Source organism: Zootermopsis nevadensis, unplaced genomic scaffold, assembly GCF_977971745.1.
Source record: "Zootermopsis nevadensis isolate Lab colony 2312 unplaced genomic scaffold, Znev_1.0 Znev_ptg000031l, whole genome shotgun sequence".
Taxonomy (NCBI): domain Eukaryota; kingdom Metazoa; phylum Arthropoda; class Insecta; order Blattodea; family Termopsidae; genus Zootermopsis; species Zootermopsis nevadensis.
This window is the reverse complement of record NW_028259163.1, coordinates 3,536,867-3,552,909: the sequence shown is the minus strand read 5'-3', so window position 1 is coordinate 3,552,909 and position 16,043 is coordinate 3,536,867. Positions and strand designations below refer to the sequence as shown.

General features: G+C 38.7%; 1 protein-coding gene across 5 annotated transcripts in view; it reads right to left on the bottom strand.

Moving 5' to 3' along the window:
• The window catches only part of LOC110832728 (uncharacterized), a 35,036-nt gene that overhangs the window by 8,771 nt on the left and 10,222 nt on the right, over window positions 1-16,043 (bottom strand). For 3 of the 5 annotated variants that reach the window (XM_087359354.1, XM_087359353.1, XM_087359355.1), the window contains exons 4-22: window positions 15,786-15,915; window positions 14,790-14,940; window positions 13,923-14,085; window positions 12,928-12,975; window positions 12,477-12,670; window positions 11,793-12,085; window positions 11,137-11,397; window positions 10,778-11,026; window positions 9,761-9,978; window positions 8,961-9,291; window positions 7,669-7,925; window positions 7,143-7,431; window positions 6,017-6,208; window positions 4,550-4,958; window positions 3,957-4,141; window positions 2,823-3,257; window positions 1,396-1,908; window positions 361-643; window positions 132-275 (exon numbers count right to left, since the gene is read on the bottom strand). In XM_087359354.1, coding sequence (XP_087215480.1) covers window positions 132-275; window positions 361-643; window positions 1,396-1,908; window positions 2,823-3,257; window positions 3,957-4,141; window positions 4,550-4,958; window positions 6,017-6,208; window positions 7,143-7,431; window positions 7,669-7,925; window positions 8,961-9,291; window positions 9,761-9,978; window positions 10,778-11,026; window positions 11,137-11,397; window positions 11,793-12,085; window positions 12,477-12,670; window positions 12,928-12,975; window positions 13,923-14,085; window positions 14,790-14,940; window positions 15,786-15,915 — 4,745 coding nt within the window. Of the gene's footprint in view, window positions 1-131; window positions 276-360; window positions 644-1,395; window positions 1,909-2,822; window positions 3,258-3,956; window positions 4,142-4,549; window positions 4,959-6,016; window positions 6,209-7,142; window positions 7,432-7,668; window positions 7,926-8,960; window positions 9,292-9,760; window positions 9,979-10,777; window positions 11,027-11,136; window positions 11,398-11,792; window positions 12,086-12,476; window positions 12,671-12,927; window positions 12,976-13,430; window positions 13,473-13,922; window positions 14,086-14,789; window positions 14,941-15,785; window positions 15,916-16,043 lie in introns of those variants that run through there. The other 2 variants (XM_087359356.1, XM_087359357.1) reach the window with 2 other exon arrangements.

Below are 16,043 nucleotides of genomic sequence, written 5' to 3'. Positions count from 1 at the left end.
AAGTAACACATATCATTACCCCCCCCCCCCCCTCAATCCCATATCTATTCTTATATAATTTAATGCACAAAAAACATTCACAACAGCTGCCAGTGCAGCGGTTAAGCGATGTAAGTCCAAAAACTGCTCACCTTGCTTACGTGCTCTTTCTTGTTCCTCGTCATCACTGAGAAAGAGCCCAAATTCTCTTCGTAGTCTCTCTGTGAGATTCTCCCTCTGACGCTCAACAAGAGTTGGAGCGGAGTTCCACCGCATGTAAGTTTCTTCCCCAACACCTAATCACAGAAACAGTAACACAATACGTGACAAGGTCCTTTAGAAATGTTGGAACACCTTAACACATTTCCACAGAAACGTCACCTCTTTTATCATCCAATGTATCCGTATGAAGAAAAAGTGGGAGTGCAGAGAGCGTTGGCGAGCTGTCAAGTAAAAGGTTCCTGCTGGCGACAGAGGCACCTGCATTAGGTGCGTCATCATCCGATGACACAGATGAGGACGAACTACTTGAGCTGTCTGTACGACCCCTACTCCCTCGACAAGCTGGCGAATTTCTAGTGCCTACATCACACTCAACCCCTCCAGAATTAAGTTCTGTACTGCTGTTACGCTGTTTGCGTTGACGATATTCAGATATGGAAAGCTGAAACAGAAATCAATGTCACTGTAAAAAGCAATTAATTCATAAACTCAATTAATTTTGTCATCAGAACCTTAAACAACACAACAAATCAAAAATCTCATTCATTATATTCTCATTATTTTTAACTCTAACAGGCAGACAAAACTGGACGCAACATCTCAAGTCTGAGGCTCTCACGGCAGTAAAGATGTTGACAGTGGTCTTCCATGTGATCTTGTAGGTCGGTACAAACATTTTGGAGGAATGTACCACCTCCATCTTTAGGGTAATGGAAACATGATAACCACCTACAAGAATGCACTCATAATACAGAAGACCACAACAGATGACATATTATTCCTACATCACATTTTTGGAGCAAACACTTTCAGGACTTTTACCCTAATTTTGTCCTTTGAGGCCACCATTTTAAAACCAATTTTGTATATATAAATTGTACTAAATGTTCCATGAAAATTCCTTTATATACTTAAGTCTTTACATGATTCAGGAAAGTAGATTAGCTTGAAATCTACCTTTATTTATGAGAAGTTATTAAACAGCATCGAGGAGCTACAAGCAGGATTTGAAATGAACAAGCTGATCATATAAGCATTAAGAACATCTGCCTCAAATTAGACAAACAAAAAAAAATGTTTAACCTAAATTATGACACAGGTAAACTCAACTAAACTAAACTAAAAATCAAACACATCCTAACTGAGACACAAGACATCTTAAATACTTTAGTAATAGTCTACATTAGTTCCTACCGTTCTAACCTTGCGCTTTGCGGGTTGGGCTGTCGCAGAGCTTACTACTGATGTTTGTGCGGCAGAAAGAGTTTCATCTCTTGATACTTGAGGATGTTTCAATGTTGAATCATGGAGCTCCACTGACATATCACCTTTACAGGAATCAATATATCCACTCTCCATATCTGATAAAGTTACTTCAGGCATTTTCTGATAAAAATCTGAGCATGACGATATTTCAGCAACTTCTTTGCCACTCCTTGTGAAGGAATGTTGCACGAGAGTTACATCCGAAGAATCCATACTAGCAGTGCCTTGTTCTTTCACGTTAACATCAACTACAGTTCTGTTCCCATTAAGTATCTCTGTTTCACTGCCAACAGTATCTTCACAACCTTGTTTACTGCTATCGTCATGGTTTCCAATACCTTCCTGATCTTCAAAACCTCTACAACCCTCTTCTTCAGTCTCTTCACTTGAATTAACAGATAATTCAAATCTGACATCCGCAATATTTTCTCTCAGTGTGGCCTGAAAAATACAGAGCATTTTCCTAAGCTGACAGCGCCTGTCACTTCCCTACCACCATCCAGTGACAACCCGCTATCTGTCTGAGCAGAGAACTGACTCGACCTTCAAACAGAAGAATCCATCTGCGCAGGCAAACAGCAATTCTAATGCGCGGATAACATCAGGTGACTCTCAACTCTTCATTAGATTTCTATCTTTCTAGTGTTTAGTGCCATTCTTGTACTTTTTTTCTATTTCGCATTTTTTACGTTATTTGGTATATCACCCAGGTCACTGGTAACACACCCATAGTATCAAATATCATGCAGATTCCATCAACAGTGGGAATATTTAAGGAAAGACATTGTTTTTTAGGACAGCATTTAGCATAATTTCATGGCTTCAAGGTCAAGTCAATTCTCTACTCGGACAATCATCAGGATGCAAGCTGCCGTACTCAAATACAAACTGAAGTTGGTATCATTAAGCCAAGCAAATGCTGTCTCAAGTGGAATGACGAAACACTACAACATACGCAAAATTAAACATCGTGGAATTTGTCAAATTTTGCCCAGTTTATCAGAAACTTTAGCAAAAGACACGCTTTATTAACATTTCAAGGTGACACAAAGGATGCTAAAATGAGCTATACTGAGATTAAAACTGTTTTTCAATAATGATTTAAAGCAATTCCACATCATAAAACAAATTTTATATTTAATGCAGAAGCACAAAACTGATGTGTTATACCTACATATCCATTCAGAATGCAGCGTAACAAAGAATGGTCAGTAATCGAGTAACAAGATGACCAACATGATATACTTATGTGGTTCAACATTAACATAACATAATAAGGATGTACCTTTTCTTTGCACAGACAATCAACATCTAAAATGAGAAAAATGAACACAAATAGAAATATTTTTACAAACCTCAGATTCAATGTCATGTAATGGAGAAGCTGGAGTTTCATCATCATTATCATCATCGTCGTCTTCACCATCCACCGAAGACTCTCTTGCCTGAATATGTTCTTCGATTTCCTCTTTTTCTTTCTCCTCCAAGTCAGTGTCATCTTGTTCTGATTGGTCGATTTCCCTCCCAATTAAAACTACGCCATCTGTACCCCCGTCCCTCATAATGGCATCATTTTCATCGCCTTGTAATAATATACTGTGAGTGGGGTAGTCCGTTACTGGCACGTTTTTGATAGCACCTTGTCTTGCATAACAATCATTTATAGGACTACAATGCCCATCAAAATTCTGTTCACATTTTTCTTCCCTGCCTTCATAATCACCATCATTAATCAAATGGGTTTCATCATCTACTGGTGAGGCAACAGTATCATCTTCCTCACATCCACCCTGCAGAGAAAAACAACATCCTAATAAAAGAGCTTACAAATGCTGACCTTAATATTCTGGGTTGCGGCACCACGTGGCGTTATAGGCGACTACTGTTTTACAAGAACTATCACCTCCAACTTCAGGATCAATTAAACCTGACAATGGAGGTGATTCATTCCTCCGAAATGATGGTAACCACCTGCAAGACCACGTGGCATCACGACTCGGAAAACCAAGAATTAAATCTTTTCTGCCGCGAGCACCTCAAATCTCAGATGACTTACTTTCGCTCACCCGTAGCAAAACATACCTCTCACCCCTCGACACATCAGATTGTAACATCACGATTATAAAAACAAATCATGTCTGCATCGAGTTCAGTTGTCTTCGAAGACTGACAATCACACAGACATTTCCAACTTGCACCACTGGCATCCAAGACCATCTGCAACTGACATCGGAAATTTTGCGCAAATGCAGCCCCAAAGTATCTTCACCGACGCTGGTCGATGCAGACGAAACTTCTTGTCGCAGTTCAATTGAGCGTACATTGTTCTTGTAAATTACATTAGCTCACAGACACGAAATACAATGTTAAAATTAGGGCATTTATGTAGGAACACACTGTACTTTTCCTATATTAGTATGCTAACAATCACGCAGTCCAGGGACACACAGAAATATGATAGAAGTAAAAGAATAATACTCCAGGCTCACCAAGTTCATACCGGTCACATCATACTGCGCACATTTTTGAGACAGCGGTGAGTTGCTTGACAAATGATGATCAGTTAACATTGTGGGAGTTGTAGGTGGAGTCACAGACTGTTCTGATGACAACGACTCCCGTGCCAATCGACGCTTCTTTAACGGAGTAACATAATCCGGGCAAGGTGGAGAACCTGCAAGCAACAATATTTTAAAAAATTTGGCTACGAAAGTCTTTCGATCTGTAATAATTACAAACAACAAAATATCCAGAATTCATGAGCATGACTATAAACAGAGATGAACGTTATTTTCATGGAAACTCAATTTTATTTCAAAATAAAACAACGTCAACATTACCAAAATTTTATGTAATATACTAAAAATTTCCAAGGTACGATCATGACAGTTTCTATAAGCAAAAGCATCTGAAGTAATAATTTATTTTCTATTTACAAATTGTCAATTTAAAAACAGTATTTATGGAACAAAGTATGTTTGTAAATTGAGGGAAAAGTAGATATGTAAAATTTCTCAACTAATTAATTTGGGCTTAATAAAATCATATAGCACAATGCTTTAAACAGATATTAAAATAATACCTGTTCTGCTGTTTGGACTGGCACAAGAATTTGTGGTAGGGGAATCACATTCCTCACTAATGGCCTGACGCAGCCATCTCTTCTTCGCAGAACCAACTCCACCTCCTGGAGCAGATGGTGCTCCCTTACTGCTAAGAGTTGTTCGGCACAAGAGAGGTGCTGATGGTGCGCTAGATCCCAATGCAACTCTGTTAGCTGCTTGGGTAAGAGTTGCCAGAGACTTTGAAGGTGAGTGATGAGTGGAATACCCATAGCTGTCAGCTACTTGTGGACTTAATACGAGATCTGTTGGATTAAGGGTGAGCTCACTTGGGCGTAAAAGGATGGGAGATGTCAAAGGGGGAGGAATAGTTGATGAAGGAGTTGATGGAAGTTCAGGTGACTTGTTAAGCCATTCATTCATCAGAACCTGGACACACAAAGGAAAGCGAACTTATGAAAACCCCACAGAAAGTTATAAAATAACCCCTTACCTGGCAATCATGTATATTTGATCCCCAAATGGCAAGACCACAAAATGTATGTACTAACACACAAATAACACTTATATGCTACTTTGCATAGACCCTCTCAGAGGGTCTTAAGTGAAGAAATAACTCGAACTTGAAGCCATGACATCATTCCGAATGCTGTCCTTAAAAAATTACCCACTACCAAAAATGTTCTCACTTTTGGAGCAAACTACATACTATTGGTGTTACCAGTGACTGTGCGTTTGCACAGATGGGCACTTTCGGTTGAACATCAAGTCAATTCTCCACTCAGACATGTACCAGTAAGTTTACTACAGTCACCTATTATACAGGTAGAAGAAAAGTGGGCGGGGAAAGAATAACATGCCAGTTAAGGAGTTAAGAATCTACAAATTACATACACATCCTTTACAATCACCTAACATTAGTGTTATTTATACAAAAATTCTAATTAATCCAATATCTTGTTACGATATGGATTTATCATCCTTCCTTTAATCATTTTACTTATGATACCAAAGCACATGTATTACATCTTGCTCATTGCGCTGCTATATACAACAAATGTTAAAAAACATAGGAATTCTATTACTTAACAAAATGGCCAACTCCCCTCGACCAAAAAGATTATATTAGAAAAACTACAAAATCAATAAAGACTGACAATAACAGACAAAAATCAAAAGGAACCATATTGTCTTCTGTTATATAAGGTATACACAATAGTATACAAAGATGGCTGTCTTCTGGGTTGTAGCGCTATGTAGTCTGGTAAAAGCAACCTGACTACAAAGCGCTACAACCCAGAAGACAGCCATCTTTGTACACATTACCATGAGGACCTCAAATTCTACAGAGTATGAGACTTTATGAATAGCATAAAAAGTGATATTAAGAACACCATACACAGAAAATATTTTCAAAACCAACTGATAATGGACAACCTAAGACACCACAATTACATAAACGTAATCAAAGAAATAAATAATCATACTTTCTTTGTCTTCGGGAACTTGAATCCAGGTGCAAGAGGCCCCACAGCTGCCGCAACCAGTAGGCAGGCCGAAGACAGAGGTGTGGGAGGCGTGGAGCCTTGCGAGCTACCACTACTACTGCTATTCGCACTGTCACAAAATAATGTGGGGTTTACGCCTCCTTGCGCCTGTGGTGTAGTGCTGCTTGGTAACTGAAATCCGAATTTCCAGGTACAATTACATTTATTCCCAGAACCACAACAAACGTTAGCACAGAACTTCATTAAATTAAGCAACAACATTCATCAAACATGGATTATGAAAAAACCTGCATATCAGGCACAGAAAATAATGAACAACCATTGCCTTATACTGTACAGAAGTTTGGGATCACATAAAATTATTACAAATGCTCAAATTGAAGGCCTTCATGTTAAATACACGTCATGTGTAAAGCCTACATGTGCGCCACACATTTTATACAATGTCCGGAGTTACCTTCTTTTATGATCTTATCCTTGAATTGTTTGATTGTTTGTCGTCAAAATTGTTAATGAAGAAACAGAAAGATCAACCTGCTGTGGGAGTAACAATACGTGACTCCAAAACTCTACACCACTGGTCCCAAACCTTTTTGGGCCCACGGGCACATTTGAGAGTTTATGAGATCGTGGCGGGCACCAACCAATTAACAAAGCCAAATTTTATTTTATCTGGACAAATAATACGCAAAACAACACGACGTTTAATGATACAAGAAACCATGCAATCAACAATACGTAGTTTTATAAGTACAATTATTATTACTCAAGTGGGAAGTTAGTGTGATGTTTGGCGCTGCATTTCATCGGCCAGTTTTTTCAAATTTGGGAGTGTAGGATGATGTTGCTGCTCGCAAACAATCGTCAAGATGGGCGTCAGTAAGTCGAGATCTGCGCTTTGATTTTATAATGTTCGTGGTTGAACGGCCTTCATTATTCAGTGTAACCTCTTTCCGTAACAATGTGGGCGCCATGGCGCCGGCGGGCACCGCGTTGGGGACCACTGCTCTACATCATCACAAGAATCAAAGTTAGCCTATAGTTCCACAATTCTATACCACTTTATATACAGTTAATAAGACAAATTCATTAATGCTCTATTTACCCTATCAAGATGTGGTGGAGTATGCTGATATGATGGAACTGAGTCTTGGTGTGGCGTACTGCCACTGGCCAAAGCCAGCAGCAAGCCTGCAGCTGCCGACACTGGTGAGGGCTGATGACTGACTGTAGAAGAAGCCTGTGGGGAATGAAGAAGTCCGGTGTTAGACGAAACCGCAACAGCTTCATCTGCAGACGTCATGTCCGAGTCTCCGGAGTTTAATCGCGTTCTCCTCCTTTGTGGAGGCGGAGGATGCTGTGACGTACTGTTTGCTCTTCCACGACCTCTGCGCCTGCATTAAGGACAGAGTTGAAAGTGAGAGTGACATCTCTGGTCTACAAGGGACATGAATGAGGTAAGTGACTTTTAAATACCTACTTCAATGCAAAAATATGTCTCATCAAAATGAAATTAATTTGGAAATCTGCTAAGCTAGGTTTCTATGACATCTTACTGTTATTTCCCCATGTTTAAATTATCTGATTCAGGCCCAGAAAATTTTAACGTAATAATAGTTTTCCCTTAATACCTCTTCCTCCTCTGTCTGTCAGCAGTAGAAGGCTTAACAGTGGACCCATGGCTCCTTGGACCTTCATCCCTGACTTCAACTGGAACTTTCTTTGTATCCAACACCGGTTCCTTCTTAGACGTGCTGCTGTTTGCGGCATCGTGCTGATGCTCCTTACGGTGGGCCTGCTTCGCTTGATTTTCTTGTCTTCGTTGTTCCGCTTTCTCTAATCGTTCAAACGCCTTCATAATTGCTTCCATTTTACGTTCTTCACGTGTCTATAAAGGCATTAAAACATTAGTCAGTAAACCGCTTACTACAAAATTCTGATTTACAATGACACTGTAAATACATAATTATTTTAAAAATATGGAATTTACTGACAGAACCCCCTTCAACAAGACATACTCACCAATGTAATTATGTTCAGAACATGTTTCACAAAAATCAATGTGTCTACAATGATAATTTCCCTAAATGAATGAGGAACATACATTTATGAAAAGGTACGAGCAAACTACTTGATGTGTGAGTCATCTGAATGTTCCGTTTGTGTTTGAAGATCTCACGTTACTGACAAAGAGTATTAAATCTGTATTAAAGCGATTCATTTCTAGAGATAAAACACATTTTTCACAGCTAGTAAAATTACTATCAACTTCCTAGAATTACGATGTCACCCACATGCCAAGTGCTCTGCCCAAATATACTGGTGATCATTCCAAAGAAGATTATCTGTTTCAGTCACATAAGGAAACACACATATTAAAAAATTTCAATCATACACAATCAAAATCCTTTTGAAAAAGATACTTGCGACACACAAGAGCTCCCACACTTTAGAAGTCAATGACAACATTAATTCTACAGCTTAGTGTTTTTAACATTAGCTAGCTATATAAAAAAACCACCACCCACAGAAAAAGCCATGACATTTAAAAAAGGAAATACAGATGTAACAATGTATAATTTTCATTACTAATTCTGCTGGGGTTTGAGTACCTCAGTAACCCCAAGAGATATGCTGGCGGTAGCATAGCTACTGGTAGGGCCTCCCTAGCCAAATTGGTCGAGGGGGAGAGGTCAGACTAAGACAGGTACCCTGGTCCTCCAGGTTGGGGGTTGGTCGCAAAACTAACAACCTTGCACCGTAAAAAGGAAGATGTTTCGAAACCTCGATCGAAGCCTCGGACAGACCTAACAGAGGACCAAATGGAAGAGGAGAATTGAGGAGGACATGGACCGAATACGGACCGGAGAGCCATAGAAGAAGAATAATTCTGCAAGAACATGTAAGCAAGCTATGAATTTACCAATTTTCTCTTCTTATCTTGTTGATCAGGAACTGAATCTGACACTGCCTGATCATGGTCTGATTCTACTTTTTGCTGCTGTTGCTTTGGTGGTGGTGGTGGCGGCGGCGGTTGTTGTTGTTGCTGCTCTGGCTGCTCATGTGGAATTTTGGTAGGTGAACGCGCACTTGTGGAAGTTCTCCTCAAAGGTAGGCCGTCAACACTATTAGTGTTCATTAAACCTTGACTGTTACCACTGTTTACATTGTTCTGGTGTTGTTGTAACGATACCGTCGAGGGATCGGCATCTTCAGATAAAGTTGTTCTCCTCCCACGTCGTCGACGTTCTCTACTGTTAAATGAAACCGACTATAATAATGTACTTGGAAACAAACTGCAAAAATTCCAATCATTCACATGTTATTCAAATGCAACAACCCTTTGAAGTCAAATCTCGTTTAAATACTATTTCGGTTCATACCATGAAAAGAAATAATCGCTGTTTACTGTGAGAAACAAACAATACAAAAATTCAATATGCGGTGTTAGTTCTCGTTAAAGCAACTGCCACATATAGTAACCACTTGGCTTTAAAGGGTTCATCACGCAGTTAATAATAGAATCTATTCAGCAATTCTGGATCAATTTATATTTAATCTCACAAACCTTCCAAACAAAGAAAAAAACGCAGATGATGATAATTCTTATTGCTCGGTGAGAGATACTGCATCTGGACAGAAAACATTTTAAAAAAATATCAAAATTTCATACATCCACTTTAAACTTAAGATCATCAATCTAGTACATATTAAAGCACTTACTCGGTTGGTTCATGAATGCCATTTCTCCTGTTAAGTGCTGTGCATTCCTTGGGATTTCCACATGCACATACAAACTGCTGAGGGCTTCCACCATTGTTCAACAACGCAGAAGCATCCTGTGTCCCATCATGGCTTATAGTAATCTCAAAGTTCTTTTCTACGCTGGATATTGTAACAACATACAAGTGCAGAATGCCCTTTTCGATGCAGTGACGTATCTGAACCAACACACACAAAAAAAAAGAACCATAATTAAAACAAACAAAACACAATAAAGTTAGTGCACTAAAAGAAGCAATGAAATCTTACTGAGCTCTTCTAAATGCAAAAGGATGTAACATCAAACATTGTTTTATAATTAACTGCCAACGTTCATTGTGATAAGAAAGGTAAATACCAAACATAGCTCTTTATGCATTAAACTATTATCATTGCCAACAAAACAGTAGCGAACATGTCATATTTACCCACATACGTGAAAACTTTTTCTCATAAATGCGTATCTGAGAAAACAAGTATCGCGTTACATGCTAGTGTACTCAAAAATGCTGTAGTAAGTGTAATGTTGCAGTAGACCAGAAGTATTTGTTCTGGGGTTGGCAGTGAAAGATGGAGGAAGCTTTAATATATACACATATTACGTCTACATTTATTGTGAAAGCAAAAAAGTCAAATGCCAGTTGTATAAACTATGGGTAAACATGTTGAAAAAAAAACAGAGGTTCTACACATCACAGATATCAAAAAGGGTTTACTGGGTCTACTGCAGCTATAATGCAAACAAAATCACAAACATGACTCAATATTACAGTATTAAGGTGTCTTCAGATTCACTTAATTACTGCACTTTCAGGGCACAGAGATAATGTATTAGTAAACATTAACAAATTTTAAATCCTGAATTCAAATTCTGGACTAGGTACAGCGATGTGATTGCACAAGAATTGCAAATTTTGAAGTATTAGGTTAGGTTAGATTAGGTTTAAAATGTTATCCTTCTCAAATGGTCACACTCACCTCTGCATTAGGTTTGCAAGATCTGCGTATGAATCTGGCATCATTACCGTACGTTCTCGTATCTACGCATACCTCTGTACCATCTTTAGGCAGCCGATAAAAGAAAATAAATGGTCCAGGAGGTGGACGGGTTCTTCTGTTGTTCATGACGGTTAATGACGGAGGGCGGTGCTGAGTAGAAAGCATATACTTTCCCCTCAGCTCTATCACTGGCTGGTTCGCTGATAATAACGTCGTTGAAACAAGAATCTAAAAATACGGAATATAATTTTGTTATTAAATAATAAAGAAGCTATAAAATTATAATAATGACATGACAGCATATATAATTAGGTTTCTCATAAAGTATAAAATCTCACCCTAACACTTGGTGCAAGCTGTGAAACTCTGCACTTCGTTGCTCCACTGGTCACACTATGAAGATTTCCTGCCTTCAAGTCAGAGTGAAACCCATTCACCTTTATACTTGAGATTCGAGCACGCAGTTCAGGGGAATAATGGTTTGTAACAGCTTCTTCATAGTTATCAATCCACTGACGAAGCTGAAGCATGGTGCCCGAGTTAGACACTGATTTATCCAAACCATCCTGACTCTCGTCTTCGCTTGTTCGGCCCTTACTCTGAAAATCGCAGAAAAAAACACATTTTCTGTAAGTACACGGCACATACTGTTCTTATGTTCAGACTTACTCATTTTCTGGTGCATTCACAACAGAAGCTGCAAAAATACGCCCACGGACATCATCTTGTCCATCAGAGCCAGTGTATGGATTTTCATAATTTAATCTGGAGAACTTCATCTGTTAAAATTTTTTGTCAAAATTATACAACAGACACTGTTTTTTAACCAAAACCATTTTGAACTTAAGCTGCTCTGTGACATATAAACTATCCTCCAAAAACCAGCACAAGTGTCTCATACTACACTGTGCTTAATCAGAAGAATACGGCAATATACGTTTTCTTCCGAAAGTTATTTTTTCCATTTATCGTTATCACATTTTCTATTACGTACCTTTCTTCTTGCAGGGGTCCTTTTATTTTCTGTGCTTGCCCTTGTTTCCTTCTTCCTATTCTGACCCAAACTGGCCCTTCTCTGCGTAGCGGACACAGCTGAAGGTGCAGATTGCGACTGATCTTTTGCCGACTCCCTTCTCTGTCTTTGCGGTTTTCTAACACTGGCCATATTATTATTGCTTGTCACATTTTTCTTGTTATTTGTACTAGTAGGCTCACTCTTATGTCTAGAAACTGTGTTAGCTGCAGCATGTTTCTTAGACGTCAGGGTTGAAGCAGAGTTGATTACACCTTAAAAAAAAAACATTTTAAAAATGAATACTTCATTTGCCGCTGTTCGTAAAACATTTAACGATACGTATCCCGAGAATAATGTATCAAATAAGCAATACACCAACTTGTAACAAAATTTTTGAACACGGCAAGTGTATACAACGGGAAGACCGTCATCAGACAGTGTTGACGAGTGAGACACTTGGAAATGTTGAAGATACGCCAACAAACAACCTACCTGTCCTGTTGTGCCGTCACCAAAGCTTACAAATGTCTGTAATTAGGGCTGAGTTTTAAACGGAAAATTCTGCATCTTGAACAAACAGGAACACTAAACTGCGCTCATAAAAAATTGGCTTCTACATACTAAAACCTATATGTCCCACAACAACTTTATGAACGCACTTACCACCATCTATATCGGCAGAGGATGAAGACGAGGTGTCGCTGGAGCTGTCCGTGTTAAGAAGCTCTTCTCTTTTCCTGAGTTGTAACGTCCGCGCGTGCTGACGATCTACGCGACGGGGCTGACACCTTTCACACATATATTCATCAGGGATGTTGGATCGATCTATACCCATACAATCTACGTGTTGCCACACACTGAAATAAAAAAACCAAAAGATGCTCAGTGAACTATTTAAAGTAAATAAAATTACAAATACAAAATTACTCTAATAATTAAAATAACCGACATTTTTGGCCCCACGCCATCTATTTCTTACAGTCCTTTCCAGTTCACAAAATTTGTACTGTAGGTACCTTACGAAACCACCGCCAATGATCAAATTTTCCGCTAAAATAACTACATCAAATACGTGACAAAAACAATACGCCCAACATAAAAAATGGATACTTACAAGCACTTATCACAGCATATCATATAGCCATCATCATGTTCAAAATCACTGAAAAGAAAAAAAATTGAAGATAATATACCATGACAATTTGAAAGGTTGGGGGGGGGGACTCCTGCCACACCGTGCATAAATCTAACACCAAGAGAGGGGAGAGAAACTTACAGTTAGGGTAATATTTTGCCAAGATGGAATTTGCTGAATGCAACTAGAGTCACTCACAAATAGAATAGTAATAATCGTCAAATACAAAACAAATCCCAAAACAAAAAACCACATACAAATGCAAATATAGCATTAAAATAAATAAGATAATAAAAACCTAAAATATTCAAAAACGAATAATGTTACTGGAACTCTATGAAAGAAGTCTCAAAAATTTTGATTTTGTAATTTAAAAGTTGACAGTGGAACCACGGTTCCGGAGAATCTGACGTAAATACGTCTCTGTAATGTAATGAAATGTAATAATTCTTATATAAGATAAGTACTTTTGATATTTTTACCAGCACAAAATTATCTAGTCTACGACGCACTTCTTCTACAAGCGATTCACAGCTCAGCTCTTTCCGCAATAACAAAAGCAGATTGTTGACGGCAATAAAGAAACACAACAATGCCGAGTAAACAGATGACGCAACAATTAGTTTCTTAGGTAAAGGAGTAAAGCATTGTTATGCACGCAGGAGTTCATATAAAAGCCGGCCATTGTCAGTCCATATTTACACATTGTTGGTATGGATCTTACACATCTTCGTTACGCTTTTTTGCCGAGTGACCCTTCCGTATAGACGTATTTACGTCAAAAAGACACCTATACTTAAAAGGTACATTAAAATAGTTTACTAAGCTGATGTAAAATATAATATCTTATTCATCTCCTTCCCCCTTTGATGACATTCAAGTCTTTTCTGCCTTTCGCTCAACTTCTCTTCCAGTGTTATGTTAATCACACAATTAGCCATAAATCGTTATTCACATGAAACAAGTCAACTAACCAGATGCAACGTGTAACACTATCTTCATCATCGCCTTCTCCCTCAGGAGCCGTTTCAGTCTCTTCTCCTTCCGGCTCAACTTCTCTTCCAGTGTTACTGCTAATCACACTATTAGCATCATCATCATTACTGGCCCCATCACGGAGAGTCAACAATCCAGAACCTAAAACCAACCACACAAAACATAAAAATCATCATGGCCTACGAAAGCAACCAATTTTGAAGGAAATTAATAAAACTTCCTGTTTCCTAACTAGTAACGTCATACTACTCCGATGTCATACCAACTTTCAATAACAAAATAAAATAAATCAAATAATCCTTAAAAGATGGAGCATAATTTACATAATTAACAGAAATCTGACAACACAGTTCACTTTATTCTCGTCGTTTCTTGGCTCTACTATCAGGTTGTGGGTTTTTGCCGCCTCCTTTTCAGAGGTTTCTTGGTCTTGAAGCGTGCATTTATGCGTAGTGAGTGACGAGCTCACTGACTGCACAATTTCTACTCAATCCTGATTTGACTGCCAGAGCCATCTAGCAGTGAATCAGGAGAGACTTGGGTGAGAACTGGAAGCTGAATTTTTGTTACGAAATGTCTCGTATCATGCTCGTAAGGTCCTTTTACGTGCCGTAAATCTACGACGTGGGACCGCCGGCTTTACTTCCCCTCCGAAGAAAATTGTGCTGTGGATTTTTATCACCCTTAAAAAATCCCTCGGCCGGGATCGAACCCGCAAACCTTGGGTCCAGTGGCAAAGTTCACTTTATTACTTCAATAAAAGTGTCCAAAACACATGTACCGAAATTTTACAATCTCGATACAGTGCACACACCCAATTTATTCGAAAAAAGACGAAGTCATACCATATTGATAAACCGATCCACCTGATGGTAGACTGTTAGGTCCTAACGTAACGGCACTGGCTGCTCCATTCATCGATTTCCCATGATGTGATGGTGACAGAGGCGGTGATGCTGGAGGAGGTGCTCCATAGTTATGATCTTGTAGAACAAACTGTAAAAACAAAATAATTTCTTACTGGAACACTCAAATAATATACAACCTGAGTTCTCGAGAAACTCCGCAAAGACGCTGAGGTTGTTAACACCATAAAAAAGATAAAGTTGGAATATTTTGGTCATATCATGAGAAATAGTGATAGATACGAATGCTTCAGCTGATAATCCAAGGAAAAGTATTCAGGCCAACAATCTCCTGGCTTCAGAACCTAAAAACTTGGTTCTCGATGTCCACTGGAGGGCTGTTTCAAGTAGCAGCCAGTAAAGCTCAAATTGCTCTGCCGATCGCAAACATCCGGAACGGATAGGTACTTTAAGAAGAAGAAATATTAAAACCAAACAAATGTAAGTAAACGTATATATCAACAGAGTCATACTTCAGAATGCTCCTGTATTTTAATAAGCGTTCATCTCACTTCCATTTATAAATACCAGATTTGCTTGGTTTTAAGAGTTTTTTCACACTTCAAAATGCCTTATATTTGACGGTATCAAAGGATCGACAAGGCACAAAAACCAATTAATAAATCAAAGGCACGTCTTAGCCATTTTGAACAGCGCTGAAATGGTGTGTTAAAAGAAAATAATTATTTGGGTTTAGTCAAGCTTATGGATGAGCAGCTGGAAGCAACAGAAAGTACAGCGTTTCAAGGTCTAATGATACAAATAGTACCAAAAAAATTCCAAGCTACGACACAGAAATCTCAATTTTCCCCAGAGCATGCAAACAGTGAGTACTGACTCAGGATACTGCCATTACGTTACATTTCAGGCATAACTACATACCCTGCCCTCTGGTTTGAGGGATTTAAAGCCTTCTAAGTAACAGACTCCATTTACCTTCACTATTTCCATCCTCCGTTCTTCTGTCAAAGCCTGATGCGAAACAGAAACGTTACTCAGAAACTTATGCCTCCCCGCCAAACCCACCTTCTCTTCTTCTGCGTTTACAACTCCTGCACGTTCTAACCTAAAATACAAGAAACCGAATTAATTTCTGTACAGACTTCTGCGACAAACAAGGCCTCAAGTACGAAAGAAGCTACAAAATTCTCGAGCACTGAACAACCTATGGAATAAGGATTATGTATTAAATGA